General features: G+C 39.5%; 1 protein-coding gene and 1 long non-coding RNA gene across 5 annotated transcripts in view; one reads left to right on the top strand and one right to left on the bottom strand.

The window, feature by feature from the left end:
• LOC119236391 (uncharacterized) overlaps positions 1–1,456 on the bottom strand; it is a 119,759-nt gene extending 118,303 nt beyond the window's left edge. For both annotated transcript variants that reach the window (XR_008550156.1, XR_005123045.2), the window contains exon 1: positions 1,244–1,456. This is a non-coding gene — a long non-coding RNA (uncharacterized LOC119236391). The remainder of the gene's footprint in view (positions 1–1,243) is intronic.
• Positions 1,457–1,595: 139 nt separating this feature from the next.
• CLINT1 (clathrin interactor 1) overlaps positions 1,596–20,108 on the top strand; it is a 61,288-nt gene continuing 42,775 nt past the window's right edge. For 2 of the 3 annotated variants that reach the window (XM_037501011.2, XM_037501009.2), the window contains exon 1: positions 1,596–1,811. In XM_037501011.2, coding sequence (XP_037356908.1) covers positions 1,771–1,811 — 41 coding nt within the window. In that variant the 5' untranslated portion in view covers positions 1,596–1,770. Of the gene's footprint in view, positions 1,812–2,299; positions 2,592–20,108 lie in introns of those variants that run through there. The other variant, XM_054691762.1, reaches the window with a different exon arrangement.

The raw sequence follows: 20,108 nt of genomic DNA, 5'->3' as shown, positions 1-20,108 counted from the left end.
CTGCTAGGAATGTGCAAACTGGCCCAGTGGGGAAGGTGGTTATTTTTTTATCATACCCATGCTGCCAATGTACCCTGGACCTGCTTGTTTGAAAATTAACTTGCTGAACTCTTATTTATGCAAAGTAGTTTCTCGTTCTTATCTCCTCTGGCCATATTCCATACTTTGAATCCTGGGCTGGAAACGCAAATTTCTTATTTAAAAGCTTCTTTCCTCTACCTCTCTCTGCTCACTGTTACCCGCTCTCCCACGCCACCTTCCAAATTCACTTTTTGTCAGCCCAAGCACTCTATGTCAACAAAACTCTATGACAACTCTACCCAGATGTCTGTTTTTTGTACTTTTCTGCCTGGCAATTCCTTCAATCTGGCAATTCTCTCTGACCTTAATCTCAATGCTGTATTGAAACCCTTTCTGTAATTAAGTGAATGCAACAAGAAAAGTTGACTTGACCCGAGGTATGAGGGGTCGGAGAGTCTGGAGTCTTGATTTAGGATAGTTATTAACTGGTTTCATGAGTAACTAATTTTCTTGCAGATATTTTTATGGTCAACTCTTTTGCATCACTTAAATTTCAGCTGAACTATAATGTCCTCAAAGAAGCCCTAAACATTTCCTAATGCTCTTTTCCTCTTAACATTACTTTCTGTTTCTTTCTATCAGCATTTCTCTCAAATGTTTGCCTGATTGTTTCCTCCAAAGACCTTTAAGATGGAAGGGATATAAAGTCTCTCCTTTTAGTGTTACATCCTGAGAAGGGCTCTGTTTTTCTCAGATTGCTTCTGTATCCCTCACTCCTTGCACCGAGAAGATGTTCGATGACTACCTGTCGACTAAAAGGAACCAAAATGTAAGGAGCTGGTCCAAATTATTGATAACTTTAAGGTTACTGGTAGGTTTAACAAGAACATTGTCAAAAATGAGTGCGAAATGGCAATAAGCATCGCAATAAAAACACTGGATGCAGCGTGTGTGTGCACTTAGACTTTAAGAACACAATCCTGCCAACTTCTTGGGTGTGTCACAGAGTTGTCCCCTTGCCTTTCAACAGTTTTCCATGGCGTGGTAACTAAGTTTTTGGTGTTTACAGTAAATGACTAACTCTCACAGCAGGGGGCCGTTTGGCCAGAAAACCTGAGTATCCACATAGAGAGGAAGAGGTTTCAGGACACATCCCCTTCCAAGGACCGGGAGGGTCATTTGGGACGAACTCCAGCGGGGCGTCGGCCCAGGAGGGACGCACCTGCCAACCACAGCGCGGTGGAACCACAGCTGATCACCTCCGGAGACTGGATATTGGGAGAGCCTGTGCGAGCGCGAGCAGAGCGCCCCTGGCGCCTCCGAGGCGGAGAGTGCGGGGGCTAAAGCACACCTGGCTGGGCCTGAAGCCCGAGTTCTGGTTCCGTTGGTGACGAAGGGCGGGGCGGGACGCGGAGAACGGGAGAACTGAGGAAAAGTCTTTCCAACTTGGACGCCGCCCCCACCTCAGCTCGGCGGGTCCCTGGGGGAGCGCGGACTGAACTACTCGTCCCGGCGTGCCCTGCGCGCGCGGGCGGAAGGCCGGGCACTTCCGGTCCACGCAGCGCGCTGCCCCCGCGTCTCGACGTGTCACCGGCGGCGCCGCGGCTCTGGCAGGCGGAGCTGACTTGGGGAGTTGGAGGCGGCGGGCGGCTGCGGCGACCCCGGCCTGGACCTGCCCCGGTGCCGACGTGCTCCGGGCTCCGTGGGGAGCGGCAAAAGGAGGCGGCGGGCCGGCCCGCGCGGGACGCGATGTTGAACATGTGGAAGGTGCGGGAGCTGGTGGACAAAGCGTGAGTATCAGGGGCAGTTGTGGCCAGGCCCACGCGGAGTAGGCGGCCAAGGGGGCAGGGGAGCTGGCCCGGCGCGCGGCCGGTCGCGTCACGCCCCCCGCTCGGCCAGCCCCATCATGGCGGCGCCCCCGCCCCGGCCCTAGTCCTCCGTCCCTCCCGGCGTGGCTGGGAGGGGCCCCTTCCTGGTTTCGGGACGGCTTCGGAGCCCCCTTCTCCCTGAGCCCGTCCTCCCTGCCCCTGGCTCTGCCCCCGCCCCGACACCTCTGGGTGCCCAGCCTATGTTCGAGGAAGCAGGGGGCGGGGTGGCCTGGAGCTCGGGTCATTGCCCTGACCGGAGGACAGGCTGGGCCCCGGGCTGTGTGTGGGCTCGGCCTCCCGGGCGACAGCGGAGGCTCCGTGGTGGGGGACGCGGTGCCCTGTCCCGCTGCGTCGCTCCGGGTGTGGGTGGAGACTGTGGGCCAGATCGGGTAGGTCTTTAATTTGTTGAGTTGTAATTCCTAATGAACCTCAAGTGGTGGAGTGGGTGGTAGGTGTAACAAGTGGCCATTGTGATCAGGCTGAAGTTCCTCAAGAGAAGACTCACCCTTTGGTTTTCTGACACCAGTGAAAGCGGATCACCGAATAACTCCTTGTGATTTTCTCCGTTTCTTTTCCCACTACACTTTATTTTCGGTGGGCCATTTGTTCCATTCTCTTTACGAAGCCGTTAAAAAATTTCCCCTGAATAAGAAAACAACCCAGGTTTATATCCTGTTGATCTGCTTTTAACCTCCCTGACAGGTACAGTGACTAATACATAGTTGATTTCCTTTAAGACTTAGCTGGTAACTTGAGTGACTTTTTGTTCTAGGAAAACCTTAACACATATTTAGCGTACCAGAAAGAATAGTGATTAAATAAATTCTTCTAGGCCAACAGGAAATAAAGTTTAAGAATTTAACCAATCCCCTTCCTTTTGGGTTTTAGTGATCATGCAGTAACTGTGGTTACAAAAATGGTTCAGTGGCTCTACCCATCCAACTTAAAATCAGGAAGTGTAACTGGCAAGCTGTTGAGGCTTTCTGGACACCAGAAAAAAATAATTCACAGTGACTTGCATAATGCATCAGAGAGAACTTATTGTCAAAATTTTCTTTGCTACCAGGAAGGCAATGGAGTGCCGTAGCTACGGGCACAGGTTGCAGAACCTGCAGAGCTAGGTTCAAGCTCTATAACCTTGACAAGTGACTTAACCTTATAGTGCCTCAGATTTCTCAGATGCAAGTTAAAAGTAACAATAGATAATTACCTTAGAAGGTGGTTGTGTGGATTAAAGGGTAAAGACTGAGGTTGCATATCATTCTACTTTTGATAACTGTTGCAGATGGCCTGTAGTGTTAGATAATTTTCATTAAGAGATAAGCACCATGTTTGAAAAGTGATTTCCTTTAATAATTTTTCCTTTATTAACTATTTTCCTTTCTATATACCCTGTGCTTTTGCTCTCCAAAGATAAAGTCATGGTTCTTTTCCAAATGGAAATTAGCTTGACTAATCAGTTGGTTCATTGGTTGTTTTTTAATATGGTGGAAAGACTAAGGTGCCACTTTTAATAGTTTAAACGTTGCAAAGTCTTTTCAAAACACTATTTCTAAGCCAAAGGAAAGCCGGAGAAAACACCTAAGAAACACCTTACTATCTTAGAGGACTAAATTTGTGGTACTCAAAAATTTGAAGAGGCTGTACATTTTTCAGGAGACAGAAATCAAGGCAGTATTTCTGCTGCTGTTGTTGATTTTATATTGTTTTTCTTTATCACCTCCATTACCATTCTCCAAGTGCTTCATATTAAATTTGCCATGTAAGTGGTCACCAAGTCATCTAATGGAAGAACTGTTGTTGAAAAATAACTTCTCTTCCTTTTTACTGTCCCACTTTGAATGGAGACCTGAAGTTATTCTAGAAAATGTAAGACTGTTGCCTCCAGGACTTTTAAAAACTTTCATGGGTATGTGACATATGATGTTAAGATTAGAACATGAGGTTATTTTACTGAGGAATGCTTTAGCATTAGATTTTCATCTTTCACTAGTAGAAAAGAAATTCCTTCTAAAAAATGTAAGCAACTCACAGAACCATGTACCTGTGACTTTGTGTCCAGCCAGACTGTACACCTTACAATGCCATAATGGAGGTGATGTGGAGCAGTGCAACGGCTGCTGTGAAGATGAGGAGATAAGGGAACTTGGAAATGATGAAACAATGGCATACTTAACAACTGTTCTTAGAGCTTGAATTAATATCATGAAGGCTTTTGTGATAGAAGGGATACTGGGGGATTTAGAGACCTGACTTCAGATTCCAGCACTGCCCTTTTCACAAGCTGCAGGTATGATTTGAGGCCAAATCATGTGAATCTCCAGGCCATGGATTCCTTACTTGCAAAATGAGGGGATTGGGCTGAAGTGAGACTTTCCATCTTCAGTAGCTTATTTGGAGACAGGAATGTCCATCAAGGAAAAAAATGGAACTTGTTTTTCACACTGGAAAATAAATTTTGGAAAGACATTATCCTCTGGAGACAATTAAGGTTGTAAAGGAAATTTTTTTGAAAACATGATGATCAATATGTTATATTTAAATACTTCTTGCAATAAATAAGTGGAATCCATGACTCAGGAAAACTAGAACTTTTATTTATGGTATGCCCCTATCCAGTGAGATTTAGTTCAAACAGGAAAATGCATTCCTTTTCAAAATGCATTCCCTGGAACTACTGCTAGATCCTGTATGGTGGCAGTTGTTAAGTGTAAAGATAGCTTTCGAATACTGGCTTTTGAGACCTTGAACACTTTTCTGGAGGGTGGGAGAGGGTGTTTTCCATAATTGTTGCACCTCCTGGTGGTATTAAATGACTCTATTTTGCAGAACATTGTGGAACTGAGGAAAAGAAGATAAAGCCATAGGCCAACCAGAGCTTGGAGTGCCAGTTTCCTCCCACTCATTCTCAGCCAAGTTGCATAAAAGGCAGCGGTGGCAGGAAAGGATAAGGGGCACCCTCCCACCACTGAGGACTAGTTTAACCATTGTCATCCTATGACCTGCCTCCCTTTGTTTGAGAATGTAATAAAACTGCATTCTTTCATGTTTTGTCATACCATACATGGCATAAATGCATAGTTGTTACAGTTCTTTTGTTTTTTTTTTTCTTTTTTTAAAGATTTATTTATTTATGCATATCAGAGCTGGGGTGCAGGCCAGAGGGGTGGGGGTGGGGGCGAGAGGATTCCCTAGAGACAAAGTGGGGAACAGAACAGGTGGATCTACTGAAATACACTGCTGAGGAGAGCAGTGAGTGAGACAGGAGAGGTCTGCTGTGCCATGTGGGTCAACTCCCTGGCCGGGGATCGAACTTGTACTGCAGTGGCTGCGGATCGCTTCATCGTGCTGTGACTTAACCCCTTGCTCCACCAGGGTTGCCCCTCTTGTATTTTTTCTTCAGATTTGTAAATTGTAGTGAAGGTGACACAGTAGTGGTAGACCAAAAATCTTTCGGTTTCATCGCAGGGAGTAATATTAATAGTAAATCTCTTTCATCAGTGGCCCTTACTTTTGTGATTCAATCAGCACTAGCCAGAGTCCTAAGGCAATGGCTCTATAGATCATCTGTTTTAGGTTTTCTCTTAAGCATAGCTTGTATTTTTCCCCTGTAACTTGATTCTTGTTTGTATTTATTTTCTGGTTTTTAGCTCCTAAATGTTCAGCTGATTTAATAGAGCTGTAGAAACTTCTTTATTCTAGCAGACCCAGTAGGGAGAACCTCTTGCTTTTATAGACAGTAGTTCATTCAGTATTTCAACAGATAATACATATATTATTTGATTTCCTGAATTTGAAATGCATATATGCCTTCCAAGAAATTTGCCACTATAAATATGCTACAACATGAACTTTCCATTGATTTTGCTTTCTTCTAGTCCTTAGATGTTTTCCCCCTTCTTTTCTGTTATACCAGTAAATCTCTGTTCAGTGTACTTCTTAGAACTTGAAAGCAAAGATGATTGTCAGCTTTCTAGCTTTCCATTATAAACTTTTCCTTGAACCAGTTGCAGACCGTTGTTATTACTGAAACAGTGAATGAATTCTTGCTGTGTTCTAGTAACTGGACACAAGAAGATACTAAGATTTAATTCCAAAGAAAGATATGTTCAATATATTGCCTGCTGGTGTTTTCGTAGGGGTTGGTTTTCTGCAGTGGTCTATTTAGTACTATTGACATAGTATTTTTAAAAAGCACTTAGCTGCCTCTAAATTCTTCCTGTGTCCTTTAGTGTTAGTTTACACGTAGTCTTTCATCTGTTTACTGATACATCCACTAAAAGTACTTGGCTTTTTAAGTTTTAAGTACCACTTGCCTAGTGCTCCTAGTTTTTACGGTATGGGTCCACAGTTGAGCCTTCTTATTTCCAATGTTTATTTAATATTTACTTTTAAGAAAAAAAAAAGAAAGCAGACAACTTAAATAACTTTTAATCTTAAAACTTTACTGTTTAATCTGTTTAGATCTGCTAGATAGGTGGAATTTATTCTTAATTTAGCTTTTATTATTGAAAGTTTCAATTACAGTCCAAGTAGAGGCACTGTTACAATGCACTTAGTGTATATATAAGCTAGCTTCAACAGTGTGGTCTATCTTGCTTTATTTGTAGCTGTCACCCCCACTCCGTATTACTATTTTTTTTAAGATTTGTTTATTTATACAAGAACTGGGGTATAGGCCAGGGTAAGAGGATTCACCAAAGACAGAGCAGGGAACAGAACAGGCAGACTGCTGAAATACACTGCTGAGGGGAGCAGCAGGGGAGACAGGAGCAGTCTGCTGCGCCATGTGGATTTCTCCCTGGTTGGCTAGGATCGAACCGGTGCTGCAGAGGCTACAGACAGCTTCACAGTGCGGCGCTCAGCTGCCTGCGCCACCAGGGAGGCCCACACTCCATATTATTTTTAAAGAAATGCCAGAAACCAAGTATGTCATGCATAAAAACTCCAATCTCTAAAAGGTCAGGACTCATCTTTTTAAAAAACATCATACCACAATGCCATTTTCACACCTTTTTAAGAAGTTTATTACTTAATATCCAAAATCCACTAAGTTTATTTCTTAATTGCCTTACAATACCTTTTTGATATTGTTGATCTAGTGGATACAGCTCTTGATTCTCTTAATCTGTTTTACCTCTGTCTTCATTTCTTTTCCCCATGCAGTTTATTTGTTGAAGAAACTGAATTATTTGCATTTCCCTCAATCTGGATTTTGCTAATTGCATCCTATGCTGGTTATTTAAATGTATGGCTAATCTCTGTATTTCTTCTAAGTTGGTAATTGTATCTCATCCCTTCATCAAATTCAAGTAGCAATTTTTAGAGAAAGACTACTTGATAGATTCATGGTACCTTTCTAGTACATCTGTTGGGTGTTCTGTGCAAAGAGTGCACTCCTCTTTGTCTCAGCTGATACTACTAAACACCTAGAGACAACATATTTAACTGTTTCTCAAAGTGTTACTCCATATGAGCTTTCCTTGCTTAATCTAATTATGTGTGTCCATCTATATATTTTTATTCTGTTTTGCTAGCCACACAAACTCTCTGCCTGTACATAGGCACCTCCAGTGGTATTTAATGGATCGGGAAGCAATTTGTGGTTCAGAAATCAGAACTCGATTGAAATCTTAGATTCTTTACTAGGAAGCAGTGATCTTAGACATTGAAATGATACCTAAGATTCCCTCTTTATAAAATGGAGATTATTTTACAGTATGCTTGTAAAGATTAAATGCATATGAAATATTTAAAATCTTACTTCTAAGCTCCAAAACTTATTTTTGTATAATGTACAAAATTTATAGCAAAAGAATATAGTGTTTGAAAGAATTTTAAAAAATAATTGTCAGACCTGATTATTTGCAAGTGTGTGAGAACTGTGTCTTAATCCATAAATCATTATTTCAGTGAACATTCTCTTCTAAAACTTTTCTCCTAAGTAGACATCTTAGTCTACATGTAGGAAAAGTCATAAATAACTCTATTGTGCCTTGTGTTTGCCAGAGCATATTACAGAAAAAACTCTTTTGAAACACATGTTGAGGAATAAAGTCTTAGGAAAGATATTGCAATTTGCATCTGTCAATTCTTGTAATATTTTTCCCAACATGTTTTGTGCTTTATTAAGATTTTAAAGATACTGCTAATATAAAACATTTCTTCCAAAATGTACAGTTTTGTTGATTTGCAGTTTATTCTTAAGTTTATTTATTGAGGTTGAACAATAATCAAGAAAAAGAGCTCTCTAAAGTATGATAAATTTGTCATCTCTGAGCATAGATTAATAGTATGTAAAAGGAAAGCATATTGCAGAAGAGACTTTCAGTCTGTTCTCCCTAATGGCAATAAATTCCTTTGGACTTAATCAGGGCTTATCTTCAGCCTGAAAATTAAATACAGGTAAAAGTACATAACGTCCTGTATTGGAACCAATAATGAATTGTTAAAGATGAGTGATTTTGTTAATGTACATCAATAAACAAGCATGTTTCATACTTCAGAAAAGTCTTGTTAGTGAATTTTATAATGTCTTCTTTTGACATAAATTGTGTTTAGTGTCTTCATTTTTAAGAGTATTTCAGTTTTACGTAATTATAATATAAAAAATTGTATAACTTACACTCACTACTAGGCGAATGTATATGCTTTAGTAGGTGGTAAAAGTGTATGCATGCTTTTGAAATGTTTCACTCAAGAATTCTCTTCTAGATAACCATGTATTTTTATAGTATGATTAAGATATGTTTTGAAAATGCTGATTGTTTTTCTTGCCATTTGTTTTCATGCATTTTTAGCAAAACATTAAAGAAAATGCTAATAAAACATTTTTGTTATTTTTCTCATTCATTCTTCAGTTCTCCTATTTTAGTGATTTCAGGTGTTTTTGTTTTTTTTTTTTAATTTTCAGTTAAATATCTTTAGCTTGATATGCTTGCCTTATGATTATGTTTGGTACTGAGTGGCATTTAAAGTGTGGCTCATTTCTCATGAAACCAAGTTAAGATTTTTAGCCCTAAAATGCACTCTCCACACAACAAGTGTGATGCTTTGAAAATATCAAGTCACATTTGCTCACAAACCTCCACTCACTTCTCATCTTACTACTTTGCAGCCTTGACGTGATCTGGCTTTCTTCTGCCCTACTCTCCCACCATTCTTTCTTTTTTTTTTTTCAATTACAAAATTTTATTGAATTCCACAGGATATAAGCTAGATCTAAGTCATTTGCATGTTAATCAAGTATGAAAGGAAAAGATGAAAAAGGAATGTAGTCTGGAAGATTGAAATGAACAACAGCTATAAAATGGAAGTGTAATGTCCTACATAGGGCACTTGTTAGTTAAAATGTGTGATCACTTCCAATGACCACCAGTTACTCTTCTTTTTTTTTTTTTTTTTCTTTTTCAGTTGTTTCTTTTTATTTTTTTCTTTTTTTTTTTAATCTTAAATTTTATTTTTATATTCCCCCATACAATTGCAAATGCCCCATTCTGACCCCAATCCTTCCCCTCCCGCCCCCCACCCCCCAAAAAGTGTCTCTGGTTCATAGTTTTTTGTTGATTTTGATTTTCACTTTCTTATATTCATTTTCCTGGTCCCTTATTTAAGTTTTCTAGATTCCTGCTATGAGTGAGACCATCCGGTATTTTTCTTTTTCTTTTTGGCTTATTTCGCTGAGCATGATCCCTTCCAGCGCCATCCATGTTGCTGCAAATTGCATGTGTTTATCTTTTTTGAATGCTGAGTAATATTCCATGGTATATATGTACCACATCTTCTTGATCCAGTCATCTACTTTTGGGCATTTGGGTTGTTTCCAAAGCTTAGCTATTGTAAACAGTGCTGCTATAAACATAGGGGTGCAGGTGCTCTTTGGAATTGATGTTTCTGTGTCCTTTGGGTAAATACCTAGGAGTGGAATTGCTGGATCATATGGAAGCTCTATGTTTAGTAGGTCCAGAAATTTCCACACAGCTCTCCATAGTGGTTGGACCAGTTTGCACTCCCACCAACAGTGCACAAGAGTTCCTTTTTCTCCACATCCTCGCCAACATTTGTTGTTGCTAGTTTTTTTAATATGTGCCATTCTCACTGGTGTGAGATGGTATCTCATGGTAGTTTTGATTTGCATTTCCCTGATTGCAAGTGATGTTGAACATTTTTTCATATGTCTGTTGGCCATTTGCATTTCCTCTTCAGAGAAGTTTCTTTTTAGCTCTTCTGCCCATTTTTTGACTGGATTATTTTCTTTGTTGTTGCTGAGTCTCATCAGCTCTTTGCAGATTTTTGTGATCAGTCCTTTATCATTAGTGTTGGGTGCAAAAATGTTCTCCCAGTTGGTGGGGTTTCTCTTTGTTTTTGTTATTGTCTCTTTTGCTGTGCAGAAGCTCTTTAATTTGATGTAGTCCCAGCTGTTTATCTTTGTCTTCACTATCACTGCTTTGGGTGATGTGTCTGTAAAGATGTCTTTGATGTCCCACCATTCTTTCTTCTTTCAACCTTCTGTACTTAAAGAAAAAAGCATGCATTCACACATCACTCTTTCCCTTCTGCTTCCTTTATTTAGATGTTCTTGTCTGCTTCCCCTGGGATGTGTGCTGCTTGAGCATACATTGTTTGCTGTTGTATTACTAATCCTAGAATAGTGTATGGCATATAGCAGGTGCTCAGTACTTATTTTTCAATAAGTGTGTTACTCATCATTTCTAATAATGAAAGTTATAATAACTGAGTATTTGTCATGTACCATGAACAATGATACCCCTCAATTTATTGATGAGGAAATTGGTCACAGAGAAGTCCAAGAACTTGCCCAAAGTAATACATCAAGAAAATAGTCTTGGGCCTCCCTGGTGGCCTGGGGATTAAGGCTAGGTACTACCACCTCAATGGCCTACTGCAACAGCCTGAGTTTAATCCCCAGCCAGGGAGCTAACCCACATGGCGCAGCAGACCTCTCCTGTCTCACCCACTGCCCGCCTTAGCAATGTATTTCAGTAGATTAGCCTATTCTGCTCCCCACTCTGTCTCTTGCAAATCCTCTAACCCCCCGCATCTCTCACCCACACCCCAGTTCTCCCAGTTCTTTTTAAAAAAAAGAAAGTCAATTTAAAATGAGGTGATTTACCTTCAAAACATGTATTAGTAATACTTTAAGTTTCTGAACCCAATTCAGTGAGTTTTTCCCTATATATCTGTCATAGAGAATTTTTCTGGCTTTTTATAGTACTCTGAATAATGTCTGTAAGTTGGACACCCCTCAATGACAGGGAAGCAAACAGATGTTTCTGTAGGCAAAAAAAAAAAAGGCTATCATACTGAAGGTGCTCAATGTAATTAATCCTTTAAAAAGTGACATTCATTAACTGCAGTGTGTGCTTCAGAATTAATAGTCCTCTGTAACCAGCATTTACAACTTCAATAAGTTTCCTGAGATCTCATCTTCATATTGTGGTCTGTGTGCTTTTCCTGGAGTGCTGTGTCATTCATCTGATTTAAGCACTTTTCCCACTTTTTCTTATGTTCAAACTGGATTGGTTGAGAATATTTTTCCTTAGTCCGCTACATAACTCCAAGTAGCTTAATTTGGGCAAATAAGTTATAAATATTTAAATGTTGTACAGTAGCTGAAAAGATATGGATATCCATACTGACTTTGGCCATACCTGACCAGGGCACTTCAGTGAGTACTTATCACATTCCTACCATGAGCTCTGTAGAATACCTGTGAGATGAGAGACTGACTGTAAGCTTCCAGTGGCAGCTTACAGGTCTCAAACAGATGCAGGAGAAAAGCACATGAAAAAGAAGTAAAATGATAACTGAATATGGAGTATAGGGTAATTACTATAGAAATTTAGAGAATGAAAACAGATAAGCAAAAGACTTATAAAGGAGATAGAGCCTTTTTTTTTTTTTTTAATGTGTTTGCTGAAAGGAAGGTGAAGCAGAATTAAGTATTAAAACAGGGAGAGAAAAATCTGAAACACCACCAAAATGATGTAGGTTGCTGGCAATAACCTACTCCCAAATAGTTCTAGACATAGGATGACATCAGTGAATACTATCTGAGAAGCTGTTGTGTTCTGAGAGGAAGTTTTCCTTCCACCCCAATCGTATGGTCCAAATAAATTAATTTGAAGTATAGCTATTAGGTTTTTTGAGAGTTTGAGGAGGAATACATTATGAAGATTTTAAAACTAGTGATTGAGGTTCTGGAAACAATTCATGTCAAAATTGACTAGGTTTTGAAATTTGGAATGCATTTGGATAAATCTAAATTTAATCAGTTAATGGATAAAAATGAAAAAACTTACTTTAATTGAGGTATAACGTATTTGAGTTCACAAACATAGTTTTGCAAACATTGCTGATCTGCACGATTTCTCACTTTTTCATTCTGTTGATAGAATTTTATTTATTACATACCTTGAGTTGGTGTTTGATAAGTGGCAGTGCATCTGAACTTAACTAGATTTAAAAAGTCAAACTCTATAATAGCATTTGTGTCTACAAAAATGTAATTTTCACATGTTTTCCTGTGCAGGATGTCTCATTATTTTATCATTCCCCCTCCCCTTTTTTTGAGGTTAGCTAATTTCAGTGAGTTCTTTCAGGTTTTTTTCTGAAGGAGTCAGATAATATCTTTTTTTAATTTATCTTTTTTTATGAATATTTTATGTAATTCTTACATCATTTTTCATTTTTGCATAATGTATGCTTTTTCATTTGGGTTATACTCCCCATACAATTCCCACCCCCTTTTTCTGAGCCTAATCCCTCTTCTCCTCCCCGCGCCCCCACTGTAGTATGTCTCTGGTCTATAGTTACTTGTTGATTTTGATTTTTACTTTATTGCAATTAGTCTTTTTCCTGGTCCCTTATTTAGGTTTTCTAAATTCCTGCTATGAGCGAGACCATCCAGTATTTTTCTTTTTCTTTCTGGCTTATTTCGCTGAGCATGATCCCTTCCAGCTCCATCCATGTTGCTGCAAATTGCATGAGTTTATCTTTTTTGATTGCTGAGTAATGTTCCATGGTGTATATGTACCACATCTTCTTGATCCAGTCATCTATTTTTGGGCATTTGGGTTGTTTCCAAAGCTTAGCTATTGTAAATAGTGCTGCTATAAACACAGGGATGCAGGTGCCCTTTTGAATTGATGTTTCAGTATCCTTTGGGTAAATACCTAGGAGTGGAATTGCTGGGTCACATGGAAGCTCTATCTTTAGTAGGTCAAGAAATCTCCACACAGCTTTCCATAGTGGTTGGACCATTTTCACTCCCATCAGCAGTGCAGGAGAGTTCCTTTTTCTCCACATCCTCGCCAACATTTGTTGTTGCTAGTTTTTTTAATATGTGCCATTCTCACTGGTGTAAGATGGTATCTCATAGTAGTTTTGATTTGCATTTCCCTGATTACAAGTGATGTTGAACATTTTTTCATATGCCTCTTGGCCTTTTGCATGTCCTCTTTGGAGAAGTTTCTTTTTAGCTCTTCTGCCCATTTTTTATTTTATATATATTTTACATCATTCTTCATTTTTGTACAATGTATGCTTTCTCTCAGGTGTAGTCCCCATGATTCCCACCACCAATTCACCCGTGCACCATCACCATAGTCCCTTGTGCTCTTCCCACTCCTGTTTTGATCCTTCTCCCTCCTTTTCCCCTGCAGAATGTCTCTGATTTATAGCTGCCTGTTGATTTTGATTTTTTTTTATTTTTTTTTTATTTATACAAGAACTGGGGTACAGTCAGAGGCGCGGAAAGGTGAGAGAATTCACCAGAAACAGCGGGGAGTAGACCAGGCAGACGGACCAAGGACACTGCTGAGGGTAGCAGTGGGCAAGACAGGAGAGGTCTGCTCGCCATGTGGGTTTCTCCCTGGCTGGCCAGGTAATCGAAGCCACGTTCAGAGGCTGCGGACAGCTTCACAGTGCGGCGCTCAACCCACTGTGCCAGCGGGGAGGCCCTGATTTTAATTTATTATAATTACTCCCCACCCCCATCCATTGTTTCCTCTACTTTCCATATAAGTGAAACTGACGCTGGGCACCAGATGATGTGTTTTTGGACATGAATGGATTTGGAGTACAGGGTCCTTAGGTTCACTCTGGGAAAGGTTTTACCAGAGCGCCCTGATTTCAGCAGCATCCAGCGATTTTCCCAGGCAAGTTTCTCCACGAGACAGAGACCTTAGTTATATTTAAAAGAACTGGTTTATTAGGGAGAAGAACAAAAGAGGAAAAGACACATGCATAGACACAAGTGAGCAGAAAGAGCTGCCCCGAAAGGGACAGGTTTGCTGAGAGAGACCTGCATGGTTGCAGGCGGGCGGCCTTGAGGAGAGCTGCCTCCGCTGAGGAAGGTCAGTGAAGCGAAGTCCTGGCATGGTGCAGGTCACGGGCAGGCAGGAGGCTGCTGCCCTGTGGAGGGTCAGAGTTGGTGAAAAGAAGCACCTGCATAGTCACAGGTGGGCAAAAGGACTGCTGCCCTCTGCTAGTGCAGAGACTGCACTGATCTAGTATTCTTTTTGGGAGGGGCTCACGCCTTTGTGGAGTGGCCTGATTTTGTATAACTCTGCAGAATCTGAAAGGGACCAGAGATTCCACAATGGGCCCAATCTCCCTATCTTTACCTTTGGGTCTGCGCTCTTGACAATCCCTATGGCACTCTGAAACCGGCTTGGATTTTATGCTTTGTAATCTAGGCATTGGCACCTAAGGATCTTGGTTTCTATAGCTGGGTCAGTGGCTTTGTGATCCCTTCTACCCCCACCTCCTTGTGTGAGCCAGATTTCTGGTCTTAACGGCGCCTGCTCTCCAGTTTTTCAATTCTTATCCTGCATCAAAACCATTCGATATTTTTCTTTTGCCTTCAGTCAGATAATACATTTAATAAAACCACTTTAATGGGGTGTTTTAGATAAGGTGCCACATACTTTAAAAGAATTCTTGGTTGTGAGTATGCACAAGTTGAGTAAATGTTTTTGGCTATCAGTTTTATTTTTAAATGAGGTATAAGAGGATTATCTGGAGGGAAGACATCAAAAATTGAGAGAATGTGCCCAGTTTTACTGTATAAAATCTACTTTCCAAACTGTTAGAATGAAAAGTTTAACTTTTACTGTTTTATTCTCAGTAAACTCTGGTTTATCAGATTGATTCGCTCACACTTTCCTTCCAGTTTCCTTCCCTCCTCCCTCTGGTAATCACCATATTTTTTACAGAATTTAAAAGTTATTTTTGTTAAACCAAAACAAGCCCTTGAAGTCTTATTGCGGAACTGACGCTACCAGAATTGGGGAGTGGGGAAGCAGAGCAGGGAGCCAAAATGGGAAGGGGCCCAATGGACTAGTTTTGTCCATAATGAGGATTATTGGTGCCTTGGTGGTGGGTGTGATGTGATAAAATACATTTAAAGGTGGGTGAACCTGTAACCCTACAGTATATGTAGTGTTGTAAACCAAGGTTGCCTCAAAAATAATTGAAAAGAAAGTTATTTTTTGTCTATGATTTGTTAGTTTGTTTTGGTCATTTATATTCCACATAGGAAAGAAACCATCCAGTACTGGCTTTCACTTTCTGACTTACTTCACTTAGCATCATCACCTCCGGTTCCATCCATGTTGTCATGAAAGATAGATTTCATCCTTTTTTATGCTGGTATGAATATAGTGTATGTATCTTCTAGAATTAGTATTTTCATATTGTTTGAATAGATCCCTAAGAGGTGTTACTGGGTCATATCGTAGTTCCATTTTTAGTTTTTAAAGGTATCTCCATGCTGTTTTCCATAGAGGCTACACCAGTTTACATTTCCACTGTTGGAGGCATTTGTTCTTGATACTGTGTACCACAGGATATACAGTTGAATCTGTAATGACTGGTGTTTATAAAATAATTTTCAAATAAATATTTTATGCTAAACATTTGACTAAAAGTTCTCCTAGTAAATGGAAATATGTGTCCTAGTTATTTAGTCTCATACATATTCTATTACTATTGTATCTAAATATAACATTTCACTAGCTTTTATTAACTTTTGTCATTAAATATGGTAATAGGTTACTATTTTACATGAAAACTTTATAACTAGAACAGTTGCTGGAGCTTTGCAGATCTTAAGTCTTATTGAGGATAAATAAAACGGGGGGGGGCTATTTATTAGTTGAGTAAAATGACTTTTAGACTTTTTTTTTTTTTTAAAGATTTATTTATTTATACAAGCACTGGGTACAGTCAGAAGCGCGGGAGGGTGAGAAAATTCACCAGAGCCAGAGCGGGGAGCAGAGCAGGCAGAAGGTCCAAAGCATACTGCTGAGGGGAGCAGCGGGCGGCAGGAGAGGTCTGCGCGCCATATGGGACCCTCCTCCGGTGGCTGCGGAGCGCACCGGTGCTGCAGAGGCTGCGGGGCAGCTTCGCAACCCAGCTCTCAACCGCTGTGCCACCAGAGAGGCCCGACTTTTAGACTTTTTTATTCATATAAATACTTAAGAACGCTCGACATGGTGTAGAGAAGGGGATGTGGTAGTTGGTGTCCCAAAAGAATAAGGTTTGTATAACACATCGGACTAATTGTTCCTTTTACAACTTAAATGTAAAATTAAATGACATTATAAAAATCAAGTAATCCTAAATTTGATAAAGTGTTTAACTTTGGTATGTTTTCCTTCACACTTAAACGTTCTTTACCTGTTAATATAATGTTCACTTTGCATCCTAGCTTTTCAATGCTTTGGTGGAAAAATGAGTACACTAGAGAGAGCTAGTTGATGCCTACTGCTACACTGAAATTCTACTCGAATTGTAGGATCAAGTTGATTAACACTCAGAATTAAAAGGAATTAAACCAACCATTCTTTTTCATAAAGTTTTAACTTTTTTCCAAGTTATATGTTGTTGCAAGCTGTGTTTTTAAAGATTTTTTTAATTGAGGTAAGATTGACATAACACAAAATTAATCATTTTATAGTACTGAATTCAATGGCAGTACATTCACAATGTTGTATGAGGAGGTAATTTTTTAAATTAAAATTTAAGAATAGTAAAGACATCCTCTGTCTATCTCCCTTTATCCACATTCACCAGTTTTCAAGATTTTGCCATATTTCTTGTCATTTTCCTCCTCCATCTACTCTCTGCACATACTGCTTTTCAGATCCATTTCAAAGTAGGTTGGTTACATGCCCCTTTGCCTCAATACTTCAGTGTTCATTTCCTGAGAAAAAGAATGATTCTCTCACAGAGCCACTTACAGTTACCAAATTCAAAAAATTTAACTTTGAAAGTTACCTCTCCTGTAGTTGTTCTAATTTTGTTAGTGTCCTATGTATTGTATTGTCATAATTCTTTTGTTAATTGACTTATAGAGCCTCTTAACCTGTCTTTGATGACACTGGCATTTTTTGAAGATTACAGGCAATTATTTTGTAGAATATTCCTCTGTTTAGGTCTAGATGCTATTCCGTGGGTAGTGTATTTGAGCTGGAATATTAACATCTTGTCCTATTTGGGAGGAAAATGCTATGTGTTCCTTGCTGGTGTTAATTTTGATCACTCAGTCGAGGTATTGCAGTTCCTCCTCCAGATAGTGTTTTTCTCCTTTGGACAAATAAGTAGTCTGTGGAGAGACATTCTGAAACTACTGTGAATCAAACTAACCCCACACTCACCTATATTTAGCAACTACTACTGTTTCTTGCTTGAAGCAATCTTTACTGCAAAGATTACAAAATGGTGACCCTCTTTCCAACTCTACCTTTCTCTCCATACCTAGATCAGTTTACCATAAGCAATAGTTCTTGTTCTTTTCTCACCTCCCTTCCTCATGGACTTTTTTTTCCCCCAGTACATTGTAATCTATCACTGCCCTTACTTATTTCAATACTCAGATTGTCATATGTGGCCTGGGTGCTCTGTAAAGCTAGCATTTTAGCACCCTGTAGCACACGTTGGTTCAGGCGTTTTCTGTACTCTCCTACTTCAACTCTGGAGTCACCTTTTCTCCAAGGACCCCTGGTTTTGTTTCCTCTTAAGTGGTGATGCAGGTTTTAGAGTAGAGATTATGTGATAGATCTATAGAGAGTCTTATAATTAAGGTATTGTATAGATGATTCAGGATCATTAGTTGTAAGGGTTTTTTGGTGAAAGATGCTACATTGCTGTTCTCTTCCTTTCTTTTTCCATCTCCAGCTACGTAATTTGCTTTCTATAAGTCAGTTAACTATGAAAAGACAAAAAATCAAAGCATATGCTCTGAAAGTGAATGCATTGTAGATAATTATTCTGATTATATCAATAAAATGCTCCCTTAGAATGTATTTTTCCTATTGCTATTTTCTGTTATAGCCCCTTACCTGTTATTCACACACTTCTGTCATATTATAACTCCTGATTGGCTTTTGAATTGTTTATACTAGCACATGATTACTGAGTGATTGAAGTATCACTTAATTATGGCAGCAGTATTCTAATAAGAATGCTAGATGTTGGCACTTTATTTAGCAAGCAAGTGTAAAATACCTGTGTTTGCAACATTTGTAGTGGGTATTGAAGATTAATTTTCTGAGGGTGATCTTGAAATATACATATTTTAGGCATATACTAATGCAAACTTTACTCCCAAACCAAATACGTAATTCTTTTGGAAGATGAAATTATTTTGACTCAAAATAGAAAACATGTTTCCAGCAACTAAAAATACATTTATCATATTAAAATTTTATTAAAATATATTTTATGTGCAACAAAATCGCACAATTTTAAGTAGTTAAAACAAATGTAGGTGATTTGAACATTAAGGGTTGAAGAATTTGGGAAATATGCTAATGATACAACATTGGTTTATTTATAACATAGGTAATAACCCCTTTTGGCCATGGTGAGATTTAGAAGGAATAATTGGAAAAATAGCAACACATAATTGACATTATACTGTAGCATTTTTCAAGTATGAGCTTTTAGAATATATGGTGATAATAAATCTTCCAGTGAATGGTCAGAGATCTATATCACAGGGAGAATAAGGTGTTGTACTAAAAATGCAGGAAGCCCCAGAATAACCTGGCTTATTCACTTAATGAATGTTGATCATCAGGAACTCTTCTAGATACTTGAGTACGGATGTAAACAAGTTTTGGTGTGGAGGGATAAATAAAAGCAAGTAAAACTTTATATTCTCTAAACATTAGGAAGAAAAGGTACTGAAGTAGAGAATCATGAAAGGTAGTATTTAAAATAAGGTAGAAAGATGAGGCCTTTCTGAGGATATGGCATCTACAAGAAGACTTCAGGAATTTAAAGTTTAGTACAGAGTGAAAAGGAAAAAGTGGACCAGTGAGAGGGTGACATAGACTGAGCAAAGGCTGAGTGGGGAAAGAGAAAGTAGGAGAGAGGTGTGGCAAGAACTGGAAGAAGAAGGGTATTTCAGGGATTTATAGACCATTGTGTAGAGTTTGATATATTTTAAGTGTGATATGAAACCAGTGAGGAATTCTGTTACACAAGAGAGTGAAATGATCCCACGGAAGTAGCTCTCTCTTGGTGCCTAGTTTGGTAATGGCCCAGAGGAAGCAGAGGTTCCCATAATGGTGTGGCATAGTAGTTAAGAGCATGCGCTCTGGACATTTATCTCTAGAGCCAAACTGTCTGTGTTCAAATCCTGAGCACACCACTTAGAAATAGTTGTGTGGCCTCCGTGAAGTAGTTAACAGCTCTGTGCTGTTTCCTTGTCTGTAAAATGAGAATAATAGTATCTGCCTCTAAGAGCTGTAAAGGAATTAAGACATTACCTAGCCCATAGAGTTATAGAAATACTTAAAAACCAATATATTAATATAGCCATTTGATGGAAGAGAATGTGAATCAAGAAATTCAAAGTGCTCTCTTGTCTCTGCCATCTGCCTGACTTTGGAGGGAACACATCAGAATTGCTGCTGTGGTAAAAGATTGTGCAAAGTGAGAATGAGGTTCGAATTTGTGCTAGTTTACATTAACAAGGCACCCATGCAAAGCGAGAACTATTTGTATATGAGAATTATAGCATCTGTGGAAATGAAATCCATGATGGTTCCCACATTCGTAGTTGAGGGCCTCCCTGGTGGCTCAGGGAGTTAAGCACAGAACTATGTTGCTATCAGCAGCCACTGCAGCAGGGCAAGAGTTCTATCCCAGGCTGGCCAGGGAGCTACCCACATGGTGTCGCAAACT

This window comes from Talpa occidentalis, unplaced genomic scaffold (assembly GCF_014898055.3).
Source record: "Talpa occidentalis isolate TD23 unplaced genomic scaffold, MPIMG_talOcc4v2.1 talOcc4.9, whole genome shotgun sequence".
Lineage (NCBI taxonomy): Eukaryota > Metazoa > Chordata > Mammalia > Eulipotyphla > Talpidae > Talpa > Talpa occidentalis.
The sequence above is the reverse complement of the archived record's forward strand: the minus strand, read 5'-3'. Positions and strand labels throughout refer to the sequence as shown.